Source organism: Phasianus colchicus, chromosome 5 (assembly GCF_987193195.1).
Source record: "Phasianus colchicus chromosome 5, bPhaCol1.hap1.1, whole genome shotgun sequence".
In the NCBI taxonomy this organism is placed as follows: domain Eukaryota; kingdom Metazoa; phylum Chordata; class Aves; order Galliformes; family Phasianidae; genus Phasianus; species Phasianus colchicus.
The window spans coordinates 45,788,507-45,809,496 of record NC_143440.1 but is presented as its reverse complement, the minus strand read 5'-3'; the positions used below and the strand labels follow the sequence as shown (position 1 = coordinate 45,809,496).

At 39.0% G+C, this 20,990-nt stretch overlaps 2 protein-coding genes across 4 annotated transcripts in view; both read left to right on the top strand.

Moving 5' to 3' along the window:
- The first annotated feature begins 32 nt into the window (after positions 1–32).
- ATXN3 (ataxin 3) lies at positions 33–15,729 on the top strand. Of its 3 annotated transcripts, none has more exons than XM_031593081.2 (11): positions 33–720; positions 2,627–2,791; positions 3,316–3,360; positions 4,886–4,971; positions 5,413–5,479; positions 7,701–7,788; positions 8,039–8,171; positions 9,127–9,302; positions 9,727–9,850; positions 10,598–10,683; positions 11,092–15,727. In XM_031593081.2, exons 1-11 carry the CDS (start codon positions 595–597, stop codon positions 11,184–11,186), a joined length of 1,191 nt encoding a protein of 396 aa, XP_031448941.1. In that variant the 5' UTR covers positions 33–594; the 3' UTR covers positions 11,187–15,727. The 3 variants fall into 3 exon arrangements, with proteins under 3 accessions (XP_031448941.1, XP_031448942.1, XP_089997650.1); XM_031593082.2 differs by having other exon boundaries at positions 33–215; positions 11,092–15,723; XM_090141524.1 differs by lacking the exons at positions 33–720; positions 2,627–2,791; positions 3,316–3,360; positions 5,413–5,479 and having other exon boundaries at positions 11,092–15,729.
- Positions 15,730–16,915: 1,186 nt separating this feature from the next.
- Positions 16,916–20,990, top strand: part of TRIP11 (thyroid hormone receptor interactor 11) — a 31,741-nt gene continuing 27,666 nt past the window's right edge. Inside the window, exons 1-3 of the mRNA XM_031593087.2 lie at positions 16,916–17,354; positions 19,482–19,558; positions 20,799–20,909. Coding sequence (XP_031448947.1) covers positions 17,216–17,354; positions 19,482–19,558; positions 20,799–20,909 — 327 coding nt within the window. The 5' untranslated portion in view covers positions 16,916–17,215. The remainder of the gene's footprint in view (positions 17,355–19,481; positions 19,559–20,798; positions 20,910–20,990) is intronic.

Here is a 20,990-nt window from a genome sequence, read left to right as displayed (position 1 = left end):
TCACTCAGCGTCGCGCGGACACGGGCGGGAATTTCCGGCTGCTCCACAACCGCGCGCAGGCGCGGGGTGTCGCCAAGATGGCGGGACCTCCTGGCCGCCAGGGGGCGCTGCGGCAGCTTGGTTCAGCGGGGCCGAGCTGAGATTGGCCGCGCGGGTCATGTGAGGCGGAGGCCGTGCCGTTGACAATAAACATGGAGTCGATATTCCACGAGCGGGTGAGTGAGCCGTCGCGGGGGAGGGGGTCCGGCGTTTCGGTGAGGCGTCCCGCAGGGGAGGGGGTCCGGCCTTCGGTCGTCTGGCGGGGTGGAAGCGGGGACGCGCTCCGCGGGGACTTCTCGCGTTGGGCACTCCGTAGCGGTTGTTGGGTGCGATCGGGTACGGCCTGAAGCCGCTGCTTCTCATCTGTGGCCGAGCACGGAGGCGAGCGGCGGTACGTGGGGCGGGTTCTGGGTTCTGTGCTCCGGGTTCCGTGCGCCCGGACGCTGCTCGCCGTCACCGGCGCTGCCCGCTGTGGGTGTGCCGCCCGGCGGGAACGGCGCTGCTGGGGACGGCCTGCGTCGCGTGCTGAGCGGCGCTTCCTGTTTTGGAGAAGAAATGCTTCTGGAAACTGCTGCGCTTTGCCAGGGCTCGCACGTACGGGCTGTGTGCGAGCTCCCTGCTGCTACAGTACAGCTCCGTTTTTCACCTGCTTCGCCGGTGACTCTGCATCTTTGTTGTGCTGTAGGTGATACCGATTTCTAGCCGTTGTTCTACTTACGCGTAGTAGTTGGTTTAGTTAGCAAATAAAGAGTTAGCTGTACACTTCTGTTGTTTTTGTTTGTTTGTTTGTTATAAATCATTATTTTTATACATCAGTAGTAGAACGTGGAGAGTGGGTAGCAAAACGTGGCAAGCATTGTGCCACGAAGCTGCTGTTCAGAAGGCTAGAGCTGGATTTCAGCCATTATAACACACCTTCCAACTGGGACTGGAAAATGAGCTTTAACCAAGAGTGCATACCTTCCTTTTGTGTAGCCTTTCATGTACCGACATGGCAACTGAAAGAAGGGTTTATCAGTAAATTGCTTTGTAGTTTTGAAACCGCTGAAACTGAAATAATCAAGCATGTACTACATTCAAGGAATTGGTATACCTTCAACTAAACAAAGACCCGCAACAGTTGTGTTTGTAACAGGAGGATGATGGTTGCAAAAAGTAGGACTGCTGCAGATTTGAGCCCCTATTATTAAAATATTGGCCTTTTCTCTTAAAGGATCTGAGTGTTTGAAACCACTGAAAGCAGGACAGCTGTTGATATCAGGATAGGTTTCAATAAGGAAATTTCAGACTATGGAAAAATACCATATTCTTTGCACAGAAATACTGCAGTTAACATTTATTACAAACTGTAAGATGTGTTTTATGCACTTACGGTATGTACAGATTGTTATTTTAGTTTTAAGATGAATTTTTTTCTGTACAAGTACAGAAAGGCCCTTTCGAAGAGTATCCTAGGGTTGATTTGTTCCTAATTATTTCACGTGCTTCTGGTGAAATCAATATGTGACCATAAGCAGGTTCCCCTGTTTTAGTTGCTGCTGGTCTCATCATACAGGAATGTGCTTCCAACAGGCCAGGAGTTGCTGTTTAGTCTGGAATATCTTGTTGTGGGATAATCATGAGCTGGAGGAGCTGTGAAAGATGAGGTTTCTGAATTCCATTGTACCTTGGCTGTACAGCTGGTTCAGCTTTAACTCAGTGTTCAGTTGAGTGGTGGTGCCCTCGGAAGGTATTGTAATCTGAAGTTTTAAGGCTCTTGCTGTAAGGGAGGCCACAGGAGATTTGTGCACCTGACTTGTATGGTGAAAGGGTGGATGTTTAAATAATATTCCTACAAGGCACACTCTTGGATTCTTACTTTCTGTGGGTTTTGGCAGAGGTAAGGGGCTGGTTTTGATTCTTTGAAGATTTTGTTTTGTTTCCAACAAATTTGTTCTAATGCATGTTGTTAACGTTAATATAAATGAGCATTGATACAAACAAAGAGGAAAGCTGCTTTTTGTAACTGATTTTAAACTCTCTTGTGCTTGTAGCTTTGTTATTTTTTAGAGAGAGATTGCTTTTCATGGGAAACTGTAATTTTTCTTCAGCCACATGTGGAAAGCAGATTTTTGATAGCCACGCCTGGCAGGGAACACAAGTTTAACAAATAACAAGAGCATCTCTTGTGGGGAGTGTTTAGAGATTAAAAAAAGAAAACGAGTTTCCTATTTCATATGGTGATGATTTGAAGGGAGCAGAATCCATTCTCCTGATGGTTGCAAAGTACTTGTGTGATTTGAACAAGCTGTAGGTGATTTTTACACTGTTTCCCAAAACATTTTCACTTAGAGTTTATTTTCTTCCAGGAAATGTAATGTTTGTTTTCTTTTTCATCATCAGATTTATGGAGCAGAGGAATGTATTCTACTGCTCACACTGTAATAAATCTAGAAAAAAATATGGTATTCTGGGAAGTGGGGGCTGGAGGAAAAGTTTACTGGAATAAAATCATTAAATGTTTTTGCAGAGCACATCATTAACATCTATTTGTTATTGCTTTTGACTTTTTTTTTTAATTTTTATTTTTCTCCTTTTCCAATATTAGCAAGAAGGCTCACTATGTGCTCAGCACTGTCTGAATAATTTGCTGCAAGGGGAGTACTTTAGTCCTGTTGAGTTATCCTCCATTGCACAGCAGTTGGATGAGGAAGAAAGAATGAGAATGGCAGAGGGAGGAGTGTCTAGCGAAGAATATAGAACATTTTTACAGGTAAAATCTTAACTTGACATTGCATGATGCTTGCATAAAATCTAGTATTGTGTAACAAAGGCCTGCTACACTTTCATAGTTACAGAAGGTTCATTTTCTAGTGCTGATATTTAGAAGTTTGCTGATATTTCCTTTCAACCATTTCAGGTTTGAGGTTTTTAAATGTTATTTCTACAACTTTATAGTGCTCCTACAGGAGGCTACATTATCCTCATCTTAAGGATAGGAAGGTCAGGCATGGCAAGAAGAGTAAGAGATCGACCATTTGTTTTAGTAAGCCAGGGGTAGAGATGGTAACAGAATTTCCTGTATCTGTCTGTCCTATAAGCAATAAGTATTTGCAATTTGAAGGTTTGAGTTATTAATGAAAATGGAGGTGTTGTAATCAGCATACAGAGTAGAATATATTTTGTTGTTGCTTTATTTATGTACAGTCATATTTATTTTTTTAAGTGAAATTCTTTTTGAACTTTTATGCTTACACGACTTTAACTTTTCTTTCCCCAACCTCATATGCTGAGCAGCAGCCTTCTGTAAACATGGATGACAGTGGATTCTTCTCCATTCAAGTAAGCAGTGCTCTACTCTGGCATATTTTTTTTCTTTATGGAATATATGTGCTGTCATATAATTTAAATGACATTGAACTATTATCTAGTTTCTATTTTATAGGCTTACTGGCTGGACTTGAATCTTGAATTACGTTAAGAGCAGTGGTGACTTGTGTTTGTTCTTTAGAGTAGTATGATTTGGTTGCAGTTGAACTCGATGATCTCAAAAGTCTTTTCCAACCTGAGCAATTCTGTGATTCAGTTTATGGGCCTTTAAATAAAGCGTCAAAGCATAGTCTCCCTCAGTTGTGATATCACACCTGCTTGCAATAAGCTTGCTTTCCAAATTGCTTTTTATGGGCTACAGGTGAAAAAAGAGACTTGAGATTGTCTTCTCAAATTATAGACTGTGAAGTCTTTGGCAGCGGTTACAGAATTATTGCCATGATTTACAGAATGAGAGAAGCTGCAGTATCTGCGTTCCAGTTTTTACAATTCTCTCAGTGCACTCTGAATTGTGGGTTTTTATTTGTTTGCTTTTTTATTTTACTTTTAAAGAAATGTAATGGGAAAATAATTAACAGGAAATATGTTAACCAAAACAAAAAGGTGGTATTAAACACCAAACTGGGTCTTGTGTCTAGACTGGAGCTGTTAACAAAGCTCTGTACCTTTGTCTGTCTCTGGTTTTCAGAGGTGCTTTTCAGTGCTGCAGAATGTAATGTTTCCTTATATTCTGTACCTTTTTGTCCTGTCATTGCTTCGCATGCTTGCTACATAGTTGGCTGCAGAAAGGAGGATGAATTGTTGATTTATAATTTTCTACAGCATTACTGCAAGTAGCTTTAAGAGTTATTGTAAAAGAATTTGGTAGTTACTTTTTATTTTCAGATTTGCTGATTATCTATCAAAGTCACTTTGAATATTCTAATAAGTTGAGAAAATTCTTATTTAGAAGCCCTAAGACACAGTGACTTCCAGGGATCTGTTATACTGCTATTTGCTTGCAGTACAGTGGAAACTGTGTCTTTAGATTGATCAGCAAGCCTTGATGGACAGAGACAGCTCTTTAAAATCAACTGGAGCTGTCAACCTAAAAATGCTATCACTAAACCAGAATGAATGATGTGGCATTCAAGTGGTGCAAATCCCAAATAGTTATTGTGGGGATAGATGACTTGTACTTAAAAGGAGAGGGCAGACAGAGCAGTACGTGGGGAACAGAGAGATGACAACATAGACAGTAGCTGTGGGAGGTGAAATTAAACTTATTGCTGCAGTCAAAGCTGTATTAACATGTCTTAGTTAAATCACAATTTTGATACTTCCTCTTAGATATGGTAGGCATGTTATATTTGGTGTAGATTGACGACGGTGGCATTTTGAATAATGTGATTCCTAATTTTCCCTGCAGGATTTTGAGATCAAAGCCTTATGAGGATAATATAAATGTTTGTAGTGGCTAAATCTGCTCAAGTTAGATCAGATAGGTTTGACTCATAAAAAGTGTTGTTGTTTTTTTTTTGTTTGTTTGTTTTGACAGGTTATAAGCAATGCTTTGAAAGTGTGGGGTTTAGAACTAATCCTCTTCAACAGCCCAGAGTATCAGAGGCTTGGGATCGACCCTATGTAAGACTTTTTGTTGTCATCATTTTTTAAGCACAATTTCCTTTAATTTTAGGAAAAATACTGAAAAACGGTTATTTATTTCTTTAAAATCAGTATTTAAGCTCTGTTGCATTCTCGTGTTTATTTTCTTACACCCTGATCCTTTGATATTTTTTCTTCTTTTGAGGGTGTATATGAGCACCTCTCCTCTGTGCCTTTGTGACATCTCAGTATCTGTGGCATCACAGGTATATGAGATTTCAGTAATGCTGATGCGATGAAAGAGACAATTTCATACATATTATAAGTTATAAAAGCAGTATGAGTACTCTGTAATCAACAGTTCTATTACTGAAAGTTTGTTTTGTAAGTTTAAATTAGTGGTGGCAAAGAACTTAAAATATTAATATGCACTCCAATATTATTTAATTTTATCTATACCTTTTGTTTTTCTTTTTACAGAAATGAAAAATCATTTATTTGTAATTATAAGGAACACTGGTTTACAGTTCGAAAGTTAGGAAAACAGGTGACACTGTCTTTTTTTATTTAAAAATTGACTTCAGAATGGGGGTGGAAGAAATGGTTTCAAGTAGACCACGTGTTGGCCTTTTGCAGGTTTTTTCTGCAATTTGATTTAATAGTAGGCATAAATAAATGAGTAAATGGTTGTTATATCAGAAATGCCACGCAGCTTCCCCTGAATTTTAGCTTGGGAAAACATCCTAGGATCATTTCCCTAGTGAACCTGTCCTATAAGAAACTGTAGCTGAGGCAATCCTTGTGACCTCTTAAGTTCTCTTGTTCTTTCTGTGTGTGAAACAACAGAAAAAAAATACAATTTCAAAGTTCCATTGTACTAATGAATATTAATAACTGCAGGTATTTAAGGGTATCCAAGGGATAAGGCTGGACAAGGTAGAATCAAAATTTCCACTATTGTAAAAATCAATCTGAAGCAGCTGTATTATAAGCAGAAAATAACTATTAAAGGTAAAGAATGGCCATACATATGCACAGTGCCTATATAATAATACAGATCACACGCGGATCTCCTGTAATGCCAGTGCAGTCTTTCTTTCAGTAGCCAATCATTGTTCTGGATCATGCTGCATAAACTCTTATACAACATAAATTAATTGGTTTGGTGTGGTGTTTTGGGGTTGGTTTTTTTTGTTTGTTTGTTTTGTTATTGCTGGGTTTTCTGTGTCATAGAAAGTGTCCCATAAAATAAGCATTCAAGTTCTAAAAGAGCAAGCAGAAGTCATCTTACCCATTTGATGTTCCAAGTAGTGACTACTTATGTTGGCATCCATTTTAAAAGAAATATAATTTTGCCTGTGAATAAGAAACTAAACTCCACAGTTCTGGTGCAGTTTGAGAGTTTGGCTTATTATTGTTTACAGGCATTTTTTTGGTGTACTTGAAATTGAAAAGGCTGAATGGCTTCTGAAGGGTTGGATAAGCTCCCTGGTAGAATTATAGCCATGTCAGCTGAAACTTGTTTCAGATACTGTTCTAGCCTACAACATGTTTAATTGGAGGGGGGATGCATTTTGTTTTCTTACATGGTTTGTAAACAAAGAAAACATAAGGTTGTGTTAACTAGAGAGGAATGAGAAGGGAGAGACAAAACAGATTTGACTTATTGCTTTCACCTGCTTCTTTTCTGTTACAGTTATAGCAGTTAGTTTTCCAAACTTTTGTCCTCCACACTTTTAATAGTTTATCAGTAATCTGTCTGTCACATACAGTTTACATAACCTTTTAATTCTTTCCCCATTCCTACACAGTTTGTTTTCTTTACCTTATCTTAGTGGAAGAGGGGCTTTTGACTGACAGTTTAAGAATGGTAGATAGTTGACTCTGAATTCACCAGGTGAATTACCTGGTTAGTTCGGTCCTGACTGCAAGTGTAGAATTGCATATTTGATAGTTTAGGCAGACAGATGCATTTTTGTGATAACAGAGATAGAATTCTGTCTGAAATGGTGCGTTCTCGTTCAAACTGGGTAATGTTGAATGAGTATGGAATATAAAAATACTCTTCAAATTGATTGCTATATAAATGGAATACACCAGGTAGACCATTTTGCCATACCTACTGAGTATATTTTCTCCCTAGTGGAAATACTATATATAATGATTCTGAAAATAATGTGACCTACATTGTAATGTATATATGTATAACTGGCATATTAAATTTTAAGTTCATTTTCCTAAATTTTGAAGTTTAACAGTTATCTCCCAGAGATGTAAACAATAGTTTGCCGTATTAGCATCTGTTAAAGGCAGCATGTTTAATTAACAGAATAGAGTGAATTCAATTTCTGTTTCCTGTAACTACAAATATATTAAGATACAGTGTTAACTTTTGAACAGCTTCTTTCTCATGCATTCCTGAACTGCTTAAAAAAAAAAAATAATCAAGGAGTATTTTAAAACTATGCCTGAAGTGATTATTCTCCATCTTTAGATTTGTGTTTTAGTCCGTTTGCCTTCTACCAGTAGTCAGAAAGGGGAGAGAGCATGCAGTCATTTACATGCCTCAGACCTCCTGTTAGCTGAAGAGATTTTGAAGGGAAACTTTGAGCAGTACAGTTATTGTGCTTCAGTAGACTTTTAACTTGATGATTTATTTTATTTGATAATTTGATTTTATTTTAGAAAATGACCACAATGTACAGAAATGGATTACTCAGTCATCTTTATGCTAATTTGTTCTCTCAAACTTTTTTTCTTAATTGCAGTGGTTTAACTTGAACTCTCTCTTGATGGGTCCAGAACTAATATCAGATACATATCTTGCACTTTTCTTGGCGCAATTACAACAGGAAGGTAATAGTAACTTGCAGATATTAAATCTCTTTAATTAAAAGCAGGTAATCATTATCTATTAGAACTTATGTATTCAGTTAACTAGCCTTAGTTTTGTTATTGAAATAGTGAAATAACCCACGTTCTTGTAATGAGAGTTTGAGACGTATATTTTAACAAACTGCAGACCGCTGTATTCCATATCAGTTTGCATTTCACATAACTTATGTGTGCAGCTTAATGCTGTAGACCCATGATTTCTATTTTTCAGGTTATTCCATATTTGTAGTAAAAGGTGACCTGCCAGACTGTGAGGCTGATCAGCTGTTGCAGATGATTCGAGTTCAGCAGGTACAGCGACCAAAACTAATTGGAGAAGAGACTACACAGTCAAGAGACCAGAGGTAAGGTAAACAGACTTCCTTTTAATAATGTTTAGTAAGATTTGTTTCCATGATTAATGCCTACATGGAAACAAACTCTTTAAGATGTAATTAGACGTACCTCAAGATCAGTGTATTCTATTGCACACTGTAAAGCCAAATTAGTAGATGACCTAGTTTCAACAGGGACAGAGTTGATTTTCTTCATAGTGTATGGTATGATGTTTTGGCTTTGGGAGTAGAACAGTGTTGATAATACGCTGATGTTTTAATTCTTGCTGTGCAGTGCTGCACAAAGCCAAGGACATTACAGCTTCTCATACTGTCCTGCCACTGAAGGGCTAGGGGAGAAGCACAAGCAGCTGGGAGGAGACAGAACCAGGTTAGCTGACCCAAACTGGCTGAAGGAATCTTTCATATCTTCTGACAGAAGAATTCAGAGGAATTAATTTAGAGGAATGAATTCATTATTTCTTCCACTTCATAAAGTAAACTATGGTGTTGTAAGCAGATACAATAAAAACAGTAAGCTACTTGGCACTGATGTGAAATTACATATAGTTTACAGAGGATCTTTTGCTGTAGTGTTATCAAAGGTTCCTGAGGAAGAGACCGTGTACACTTCTATCTGTGGGTTTGACCGTCTTACTTGAAATAGATTCAAATAAAATTAATATTTTTACATAGCACTTTTGCTTTTGAAGTTTCTCCTATAAAGAAGATTCTCATCAACATGTAAGCATATGTTCATGGTTTTGGTATTTTCATTTTTATAGCTGAAAACTATACTTGCAGTTTCTTCATGCTTTTTTTGTATAGAAATAAGAAAATATTTCTGATTATCGTAAGTCACTTTTTGTCAAAGTTAAAAAAAAAAAAAAAAAAAAGTAGTTAAATCAGCACAAACTACTTTAAATCTCTCCATAGAAGTAAGCACAATTGTGGTTTGAATGTTATAAATGTATTGACTTCACAGACTACCCAGAAGTGATGTGGACCAAGCGATAGAAGTTAGCCATCCTTTTGATGGGACAAGCATGTTAGATGAAGATGAGGAGAATTTTCAAAGAGCTCTGGCTCTAAGTAGGCAGGAAATCGATATGGAAGATGAAGAAGCTGATCTTCGTAGAGCCATTCAACTCAGCATGCAAGGTACAGTGCTTTTTTAAAATTTTACTTGCCATGTTCTTGTTGCTCATGCTTTAGCAGCTACTAAAACAGCTTCAGACAGCTGCTTTCAGCATGCTTCTAGCTCTGAAAAGACTGGCTTTGAGGCATAGTAGGATAATCCAGACTTTCTTGTATCTATCTCCTTCCTGCTGTTTGAAAAGTTAACTTCTACATTAACACTGATTTTTTAGGAGGCAAGAACAAGGAGGGAGGGAGGAAAAAAAGGAACCAGTTCTAGAGTGAGAAAGTGACAGTGAAGTTAGCCTAGGTGCTTATTTCACTAACAAGTCTGTTTTCATCAAGTTTGAAGAATGATGTGTTTTTTTTTATTTGTTTTTATATTAAGGAAAAAAAGTAAATTATAATTTTACTGTAATTAGTAGGATATGGCTTGTTCTGATTTTAGGTAGTCGTCAAAATGAGTTCTCAAACTCGTTACCACAGAATGCTTCTCAGCCACCACACACCAGCCAGACAGACTCTGTTTCTTCAGAAGATCTGCGCAGGAGAAGACAAGCATATTTTGAAAAGTAAAGTAGCCGATAGAAAACTAAATCTGCATTTGGAAGTAAATGTCTTATTGTTCAGTGCTTTTGGGCTGTGGGTGGATTTCTCTCAGAGATCCAGCTTGATTTAACCCTTACCCTGTTTTCATAGCAGTACTAGAATTTTGCTATTCCCATGCGTTCCTAAGAAATGAAGCCTGTAAATAAGAGGGGATCTGTTAGTAGTGTACCATCACTCTTATGAAGGAAAGCAAATAAATATTTTAGAGTATTTCTACTACTGTAAATAATTTCCGTAATTATTTTCCTGAAGAATACTCTTCCTCTAAGACTTCTGGAAATGATTTCTCTTGTGAACATCACACAAAGATTTTTTAGATGATGCTTCATTTTTCATTTCTGGAGCGCTGCCTTAATACATATTTGTGGTTTTATTGTAGTCTTTGCTTGTCTCTATTTCCCAGTGATGAAGGAAATTTAGATAAAGGAGAAATGCTGCAGAAAGGAGGTGACAGATATTGCGTGAGAGGATAGTAATGCAGAATGTCTGAATTCTGGGAAAACAGGCCTGTAATTTGGGATGTCAGATATCCCAACATGAAGCTTAGCAGAGGAAACAACTGAAGAGATTTGGGATGGTGTGGGTGGGTTAATATTTCAAATGGCAGCTTATACATCTAACTCTTGGCCTTCCTTAACGATGAAATAGTTTTGATATAGGAGTCATACTGATCTTAATTCTACTTTTCTTTAAATTTATAATTATTTCAGGCAGCAACAGATAGAGCAGCAGGATCTGACACTGAACCTACATGACAAACCAACTATAAACTCAAGCACTCTAGAAGCTGATCCAGGTACTGTTTTTTAAACTTATTTCCAACATAGAAATATATTTTATTTACCTTTGTAAATAAATATACCTCAGTATATTTTATTTACCTTTGTATTGTGCTCTGCTTCCTCACTTTCCTTCCCTGCCTTATTTCTCACCCCAGCAGCAGTTCAGACTGTGCATCACAGCCATTACTCCTTTTGGCAGAAGGAAAGGATCACTTTCTTGAAAAGTCTGTTTTGTTGTGAATGTCAGTACCCTGTTCTGACATTAGGGTGAACTATTAGACTGAGCTCTGGCTTTGCTTTTTGTTGTTTAGTTTGTCTGGGACAGAGTAGGTATGGACAAAAGGAGCAAAGAAAGCATTTAATTATAGTTGAGAACTGAATCTCTGCTTTTATTACAATTTGTATACATCTGTTTTCTTTAGGAGGTGATATGAGTGAGGAGGACATGCTTCAAGCAGCTATGAATATGTCCCTGGAATCTGCTAGAAATCACTTGAGTACAGAAGAGAAGAAATGACATCATAATTTTTTCCCCTCTATTGTCAAAACACTACATCTCCGTTACAATTTTACTGTGTGGATGTTGCACAAGCTGGGTTCATTTCAGAGTTTTGGAAGCAGGAATGAAGGGTTGGCTGGAGCTCAGAGTTTAGAGGGAATCTGCAAATATGAAAAGTTCGCACTAATTTAGAATAGCATAGCACTCCTACTACAAGAGTAACAGTGTTGAAGTTGCTTAAGTTACTCTTGATCAAACAAACACATGTAGCAGCTGTAACTTGCATTAAAAAAGAAAAATTGTTTTGAAAAAATCTGTAGAGAACACAAAAGGTGCCAAAAACTGGTATCAACCAGTTTTTTTCCATACTAGTACAAAAATAGATAGAAGTTGTATTCATAAGTTGCTAGATATGAGAAAACACTTCAGATGGAGGAAAAAAAACCCTAAATTCTGTTTATCTTAGGTAACTTGTTTTGTGATTCATTCTTCAAATGACTTGATGCCAACTTTTTGATCCTGCTGTCCGCTTTTGAAATGACCCACCCTGCAGGAGAAACCTAAATCTGTAAATGTATTGCTTGGCAATTAAACAAAATCTCCAGTGTACTGTAGATCATGACATTCACTGAAAGATTCCAGAGTGCTTCTGATATTCTAACACTTCCTGGTTTTACTTTTAGTTTTATTTCTAGTTTCCAAGTTCGTGCTTGAGGTAGGATTTTTGCTTTGTCATTTTGTCTTTTTGTAAATAACTTTTTTTTAATGTTAGTTTTTTTATAATCTTTCTGGTTATACCACTGTTTTTATCATAGAAGTATCACAATGGGTTAAACAGGTTTTCTTTTATATTTCTACTGCATTATCTTTTCCTCTTCACCCTTAATTCTGGCCTTTCAGTATCATAGAGCTGTAACTGAGTCTAGGAGAAAGGAAAGTGGGGAAGATCTGGGTGCCATAAAATCAGTGCCACATATATAAGTCGCATTCCTGCAGTCTGCAATGACCTCTGTGCAAGTATCTCTTCTAAGAATGAATATTTATGTCCATGTGGGTGCTCTTTCTGAAATGCTTTTTGACTGTCTGTCAGAATGTTGTAGCTTTTTCAGGAATGGCCTTTACTCATGCACCTTAAAATTTTTTATCATGTTGTTTTCTGATGCTGAGAAAGAAAACACAAAACAGGGAGCAAAGGATGGGAGATAGCTTATTCTATTTGTTGTAGCACATTTGTTTTGATACCCAGGATGAATGTGTGATAGGGTGAACGAACTTGACTTCCAACTTAGTGCAAAAATTGATGTTTCATTTTACTAAATGGTGCTTGAAATACAAATTCTGTTTACATATAAATTATATGGAAATATGTTATAGATACAGTATGTAAGCTGTATTCAATGCATTAACAGTTAGCACAGGCATTCTAAGAATATCTTTTGAAAATAAACCCAAATTTCTTTATCAAAATATTCTAATGTAGTATCATTGCACAATAGTGACATATAAAAGCAGTATGACCTTAATGGTAGTTAAATGGAAGTATACATTCAGCATCGAGTAGTACCTACTTGAAAGGGCTCTTACCTCTCAGTAAATATTTGTTTACAGCAATGGTTTCTTGATAGGTTAGAGTATTATATTATACATATAGAGTGAATTCTGTTTTCCTGGATTTCCACTGCTGGGATATGTAGTATGATGTGAATTTTGACATGACAGCACTACTTTTTAAAAATTAAGATTTTGTTATGTATATAATCCTGTTGTGCACATGTAATCTCTATAATGTGCTGAAGTACAGCCAAGTAATGGCATTGAGAAGACACGTGTGCAAATGCCATTTTGAAATGCTATATTTTTCAGGAGGTAGATTTGATTGAAATTTATATGAAACTGAAAACAGAAGAGGAGTATGTAAAGCAGTAAGTTATCTCTGTGCTTGTTTGCAAATTATCCACATTAACTTCCCTTCCTTTGTTGTGCCGTAAACTGACCCTGAAATCTCTCTTTTAATAAATAGGTGTAAGCTGGCAGAGCTTGTTAATACTTACTTGATACTAGTACTTGAACTTGGACCTTTTATCTTCTGTTACAAGAATATCATAAAAATATCATTTCTGTAGCTACATAGTATAGTGGTCCTATATTTAAAAATTAAAAAAAAAATCCCTTGAATTGCATTAACTAACCTGTGACAACAACATCATAGAATCATAAAGCTTGTAAAGGACTTCTAAGAACATCTAGTTCATCCACCTATGACCAATATTGCCCGCTAAACCATGTCCCTCAGTACTACATCTACCCTTTCTCTTAACACCTTCAGGGACAGTGACTCCACCGCTTCCCTGAGTAACCTGTTTGAATGTCTCACCTCTCTTTCTGAGAATAAATTGTCTGCTATCTAATCTGACCCTCCCTTGGCACAGCTTGAGGCCTTTCCTCTCACCCTGTCCCTGTTACCTGGGAGAAGAGGCTGACCCACAACTTCCTTTCAGGCAGTTGCAGAAAGCTATAAGGTGTCCCCTGAGCCTCCTCCAGGCTAAACAATCCCACTTCCCTCAGCTGTTTCATAAGACTTGTGTTCCAGACTCCTCACCTGCTTCCCTGGGCATAGTTTAGGGCTTCAATGTCTGTCTTGTAGTGAGCGGCCCAAAACTGAACACAGTACTTGAGATGCAGCCTTACTGGAGTTGAATACAGAGGAAGGATCACCTCCCTGCTTCTCCTGGCTATATTGTTTCTCATGCAAGCTGGGATGCCCTTGGCTTTCTTGGCTACCTGAGCACACTGCTGGCTTATGCTCAGCTGAGCATCAACCAACACCTCCAGATCCTTTTCTTCTGTGAGGCTTTCTAGCCTATAGTGTTGCATGGGGTTGTTGTGACAGGAGTGCAGGACACAGCACTTAGGCTTGTTGAACATCATCCCATTGGTCTCAGCCCAGCTATCCAGCCTGTCCAGGTCCCTCTGTAGGGCCTTCCTACTCTCAAGTAGTTCAGTTCTTACCCCTAATTTGGTGTCGTGTACAAACGTACTAATGGTGCACTCAGTTCCCTCACCCAAATTATGAGTAAAGATATTAAATAGGATGGGCCCCAGTACTGACTTCTGGTACATGTCTTTTATAATCACTGAAGTGTGGAGGTTTGCATTTGAACTTTCATGTTGTTTTTTAAGTTACTCTACCCAAGTGTTTTAACCTGTGATGCTTATAAAGTAACAGTGCCTGAAAAGCACAAATATGTGAGTCAGATTACAGGGCTAACCATATTTCTTTCTGTGTTGAAACAGCATCACTCTACAAATATCAGTTTGGCATTCAGAGGAATGTCAAGTTTGGTGAAGTATACTTAACTGCCAACTCAAGCAATTCGGAGGTAACAGTTAAAACTAAGTGTGCTAATTGCACCAACACAAAAGACTAATTCTTGACAGAACATATTTTTTGACCCAGTTCTAAAGTTCAAAATATGTGGACCTGCCAAATTGTCAATAAAAAGCTGATCTTGTTTTTTTCTGTGTGCATTCCTTTAATGATAAACACTTCTCATTGTGGTTGAACTGTGCTGATAAGTGTGGCATTTACTAATTCAGAACCTATTGCTAGTGAAACTGAATGGGTTTTTTTGTTTGGTTTTTTTTTTCCCACATAGCTATAGGCCAAAGTCTGTTGTTAAAGAGCATACATTTATTTATTTTAATTACAGTAAGATACTTAAGGGGAATTCAGACTTCATTCATGTGACAGATGTTTACTATTTTTCTCACAATCCATCTGACACAATTTGTGTTCTGCTTATAGAATCAAAGTGGTAGGGGAATGAGCGATACTTCTGTTAGTTGACTTCCAAAATAAGTATGTATAATTCTGTAAACTGTTCTCATGGTTTTGTAATGAGGGCAGGATGAAGAAGTAATACCATCGTGCTTGAATGCAGTTCTTGTTGGTATGGTATTATGATATGAATTTATATTTTCAAAATTTTCTGGCCTTGGAGCTAATCTGATATAATACTGGCTTATTCCTCCTACCTTTGGGATCTTTGCACTGTTCAAATTTCAAAAAAACATGAGCAGTGGGTTTAAATGTAATTTTCAGCTAGTGTTTGTGTTTATTGTTTTTCGTATGTGATTACTTTGCAGAATTTACACTATAAGGTGCCTATAAATTTCTCACCTGGAGTACTAAACACCATTACAATGTTAAATCTCCAGTGGGTTCTAATATTGGACTATTGCAGCTACTAGGAATCTATAAAAGGTTGGGCAGTAGAGATAAGAACTGTGCTTAAAATAGCATCCACACAAGTAAGCGGTTCTGTTTCCCTGTCCTGGACAAATGCTGTTGTCTGCAAGCTGCTTTGTTTTATGATAAAACTGACAATTCAGCTTTTAAAAAATGAATAACAAAGTGTTGAGGTTATTCCAGGCAGAATTAGAATTTTTCTAGAACTTAGTAACTTTCAAACATAGAGATAAAAGTGAACAAACGGGGTTTTTCACTGATGAATGTTATGGAGAATTAGGTTTGGGGCCACCAGAACTCATACATACACCAGAAGTATAGCTGTACAATTCTTATTACCAACTTTAAAAGTAGGCTTTAAAGAAATAAAACATTTTTAAAAATCCGAGAAAAGAAAAAATATAACTGGAAATATTATTAATTGCATAGATAGAAAATGAACAAATTAATTTTATAAGCTGCTTCTTAAGCCAAACTCTTGAGAAATCTTCAGGTACTCAGAAATCATTTAAAAAAGAAAGGTCTAACAGACTTATGCATGCACCTACATCATCAGAAGTTCAAGTTAAGACCAATATTTGTAAGTGGTCCAAATATTTATAATTTACAATGCAGGAATGAATAACATTCTCGTATTGTATCCAGGCTGTCATGGAAGCATAAGCTATTTTACAATCATTTTTTTTTTAACCTGCATGCATACTTTGTGCCTCGCCTGCATTAATGGCATTAAAGAAATCTTTTGGTATTCAACCTGTGCTCCTCCTTCCTTCGTTCTTGTTCTTCAGAAAACGTTTAAATGCGTGCATCTTTGCACCTACTTTCACAAAACCGAAGTGCTTTTACATTTTTACTTCAAGAGAAATATGTAATTGTCACTGCATTTACGGTTTGTTTTTCACCTAGTACTGACACTGTAAATTCAGGGGGAAACTAAAAGGGCTTGAATGGAAAGGGTTGTAATGCTGAGACAGCACTGTGCAAGGAGAGCTTGGTTGTCTTTAAAATATACAAGCTTGGATAAAATGTTATCTTACTGTGCGAAACCTCACGTGTACAGCTTCCTGCGGGCATATTTTCTTTCCTTTTGTCTAATAGTTGCATATTTTAAAAATCATTTTCAGTAATAGGTTTTCATCTCTACTTTCACTATGAGATCTTTGGCATTCGATTCCTCCAGGAATCGTTTTTGTGTATATGAAGTATATAATGCTGAAAAGGTTTTTTTTTTTTTAAAAAAAAAAAAAAAACACAAAAAAACCAACACCTTTGTCATTGTTTTGAATGGAAAATGGCAGCAGCGCTGTTTGATATTTTCACAATGGTGTCTAAATAGGCGCAAACAGATACAGCTGTAAAAGATTCTTCTCAGGAGGAGCAGCGGAGACCTGGGCACGCGCTGTCAGAGGCGGCCCTGTGGCGGCAAGGGGCGCCGCCGCTCGCGCCTCCGCCGGCCCGCCCCCCGCGGCTCCGCCGCGATCCCGGCATCCTCCGCTGCCCGCCGGCCGCCGCGGGGCGCTCTAGCCGTCCGCGGCCGCTGTCGATGGTGCGCCGGCAGGCGGTGTCATGGCGGCCGTCGAGGTGGCAGCGGCCGGCGCTGCCGGGCGGAGTCGCTGAGCCGGGGGATGCGCACGGAGCCGGCGGAGGGCTCGCCGGGAGCGCTCTGTTGAGCCCGCGTAAGAGCTTCGATCTCCCCGGCGAGGAGAAGAGAGGAGGCGGCCACCCCCTTCGCCGAGCCGGTGCCGCACGGCGCGGAGCCGGGAGCTGCTGAGCGCGGAGGCCCGCGGCCGGCCGAGCCATGGCGTCGTGGCTGGGCGGGCTGGGCTCGGGGCTCGGCCAGTCCCTGGGGCAGGTGGGGGGCAGCCTGTCCTCGCTCACCGGGCAGATCTCCAGCTTCACCAAGGACATCCTGTTGGAGGGCGCGGAGGAAGTGGGCGGTAAGAGGGGCTGCGGCGCGGGCCTGTCCGGCTGCCGGGGGAGGGAGATCGGTGCCGGGCTATCTCCGCAAATACCGCCCTTGTCCGCTTTGGTCTGCGTGTTGTGCTGGCCTCGGAATCGGGGGAATAAACAAACGCGTTCCCAGGCGGCTGTAGGAGAGGCCAGCCAGCGCTCTGTTGGTTACTCTAGTTTCTGAATTGAGTGAAGTGTTGGCTTGTCCGTCGTGGAAGTTCGCGACGTTCTTCTTTCTTTGCGTGGGCCTCGTTTGTGTCAGACCCGGTTTGATGAGCTGCTTTTGCAGTGACCTCATACGGCTGCAGTGCAGCGGTGCTATAGGTCTGACGTGTCGCTCAGACCGAGGTCCCCTCTTTTGGTTTTGTTGTGGATCTTCCGGCAGGGCTGAGGGTATTCTGTAATGAGCATAAAGAATAGCAACCACAAGCTGTTCGTGCTTCTCTCTATAGAGTGTGGATTTCAACTACCATGGCTTGTTCGCAGCTGTGAAGCACTGCAAATGCATTGCATAAATTGTGTTAGCAAGCTCACGCTGGAGCTGTGATGCAGATGGGGCTTTTGGTGTGTGGGTAAAATGCTCGCAAGAGAGATCTTTATTCCGAGAAGGAATCTTTTCCTCACTTTTCTGAAGCATATGCTCTGAATTATTTTATATCTGAAGTTCTGTATTGGCTTCATTTGGAAACTTACCTTGTGCTGCCAAGCTGTGCAATCTTCTGCTGGATTTGTTGGCTAGTGGAGTATAAATAGTGATTCTGCTTCACAGGTTTGTGCTTTGGTTTGTGCGAGAGTGAGCTGATGATCAGCAGTTGCTTCCAGTTGTACCTGAGTAGTGCTAGCACTGCTGGGAACAGCTTTCAATTCCTACCAGTTTTGGAGCAGTGCATTTGTATGGGATCTTAGGCTGACTGACCTGGGGTGTAAAAATCCAAAATCACCTAAATGCTTTGATCCCTAAAGGCCTGCATGTATCATGTGGCCTTAAGAACGCTTTTAGGGCAGTTCCTTTCCTTCCAGTGAGGCACTGGCACAGGCTGCCCCAGGAGGTGGAGGTGTGACCATCCCTGGAGGTGTTCAAGAAAAGTGCAGGATATCACACTGAGTGATGGGGTCTAGAGCAGTCTCAGGTATGGGCTGGTGGTTGGACTAGATGATCTTAGTGGTCTTTCCAATCTTAATGATTCTATGGTTTTCTTACCCTGACTTTTAATGTTATTCACTGTTTTGACTGCTGGCCTAACTCGTGATGCTGTTGGTGGATTACAGATGCTAAAATCTTCAGTTGCAGCCCCTGCAGCACTTGAGCAACATTGGTTTTAGTCAGTGTATAGGAAACTATAAAATACAGCATTTAGGTGCACGCTTGTGTTTATTTCAAGTTTTGAAAAAATATGGAGGTTGCATTCTAGCCCATTAATTGTGATTCCTCGTTAATAAAAGGAAGTGTTCTATTTATACCCACTAAATCTGGGAGAAGGGAGAAGTAAGCATAGATTATTATTAATTAAAATCGATCTTTAAAGAAAGAAGATCCAAGGGGAGAAAAATGCACTTTTTTGTGTGGTCAAACTGCATTGCCTTTGTAAATGTTTTAAAGGGTTTGTGTCCCCTCACATAAGGGACAGGATTGGTGTTCTGTTGTGTGGGGTTTTTTTAGCTGTTGGTTTTTGTTTGTTTTCCTGACTAAATTTAGTCACCACCATGTATTTTAGGGAATTAATCCTTGTTCTGAACCTTCACATGAAATTGAGAAATAATCACATGCAACAGTTATGTCAGGAACAAAGTCCTAAATGAAAAACTGACTCAGTGACACGTAGCCCAGTGAAAACTGTTGTTACACTTATTTTAAAGCTTGATTTCATGCTTTTCCATTAGCTTTGTGATTTGACTTAAAGACTCAATATGAGAGAACTAGATTAAGTCCACAAGGATTCTGGCTTGAAAAATAATTACAACAGTGTTCTGATAATGGCAACTTCTCATATTTAGTGCAAACAAATATTAAAGCAGTATAAAGAAAAGATACTTAGTAATAACTGTGGTTTTAAGTAATGTCTGCTCAGCATTTTAAAAGTTAATAAAACTGAACATTCTCAACTTTCTTTCAGATGCAGCAACAGAGCTACATGTGTCCAATTCCAGACTCAGAGAAATAGAAAGTATTAATGCAGCACAGAAGTCTGAAGTAAGAAATTTCAGAACATTACTGTAATTAAAAATATAAATAAAAATTGTTTCTGGTAAAGATGACATTTTGCATCAGAGTTGTTCAGCTTTGTGAAAATCTAGAAACAAGAGTAACAGTAGTATTAGATTGTGCCTCTTTCCTTTGGTGACTAGCTGCCATCATGGTTAGGGGGCAGATTTATTTATCGGGGTATGTATGTGGTGCATGTTTTCATCTTGTGCTAACTAGTGCTTCATGCAACTGTTCCTATTGATTTGGGGACTTGCACTGCGACAGTAGACTGGTTGTAAAGAGCTTACAAATGCAAAGTCCTTGTTAAATTTTGTGAAATTTTGGCTGGCAAAGACTTAATTGTTTTATAGCGTTTTGTATATGTGACTCTAAATGTGCATTGCCCAGCCACGCGTGACAGCATGTCTTTTGCTACAGGCATTGAAGTTGGGTGGGTGTCTGGCTGAACTGATGCAGTTCTCCTTCCATCACCCCACTTCATGGTCTTTTTGACATAGCTACAGATGCTTTTGCTCTTCTGGTGTTTCTTACAATCCCGCATGTCCTTGCAGAAAGTGACCTCGTATTTTTGCAAAGGACTTGTTGGTCTTGTGACTTTATGTCTGTAAACCAACCATCTTCATGTATGTCATGTCATCTGCTTTCAAGAGCACTGAACAATTAGATAGTGTTTTGGAGAGATGACAGTTCCTGCTTCTTTTTCGTGATGGTTGGTGACAGGGTGTTGACCAATGTTGAAATACTGGGCTGTTAGGGATATTGGCCCCAGTTTATGCTGTGTGGCTATTTTTAAGTTCCACATATAACTCAGCTTTGAATTTTTCTTCTTGGCCTTTACCTCTGGTCGCCACAAACTACCATACTATATAAAACTGGAAAGATTGGGTGTGATCTTGAGTTTGGGGCCACACTTGGAAATCATAGTTACTGTGTTTTTGGAGTGAAATAATGCAAGAAACCTGTTCTGTTTAGGTGATTGTCGTTTGGTGTTTTTTTTTTTTTTTTTTTTTTTTTTTAAGTCTTCATCAAACTTACATTTTTCTAGTTCCATAAGAAGTGTTTGGATGTCGTACTCAGGGACATGATTTAGCAGAGGACTGTTAGAATTAGGGTAGTATGTTTAGGTAATGGTTGGACTCGATGATCTTTAAGGTCTTTTCCAACCTGAGTAATTCTATGATTCTGTGTTCAGAATTTGCTGATACCCGTGTCTCATTTTTCCTAGAACGAGAGACTGAAAAAAGTTTGTAGTGACTTAGAAGAAAAGCATGAAGCAGCAGAGCTTCAAATAAAACAGTTATCTGTGGAGTACCGAAATCAGCTGCAACAGAAAGAGGTATGATAGAGAATAAATGATGTAATGTATTGCTTTCCTTGTTTAGTTACAGTATCTGTGCCCTTTCAGGTGAACTATTAG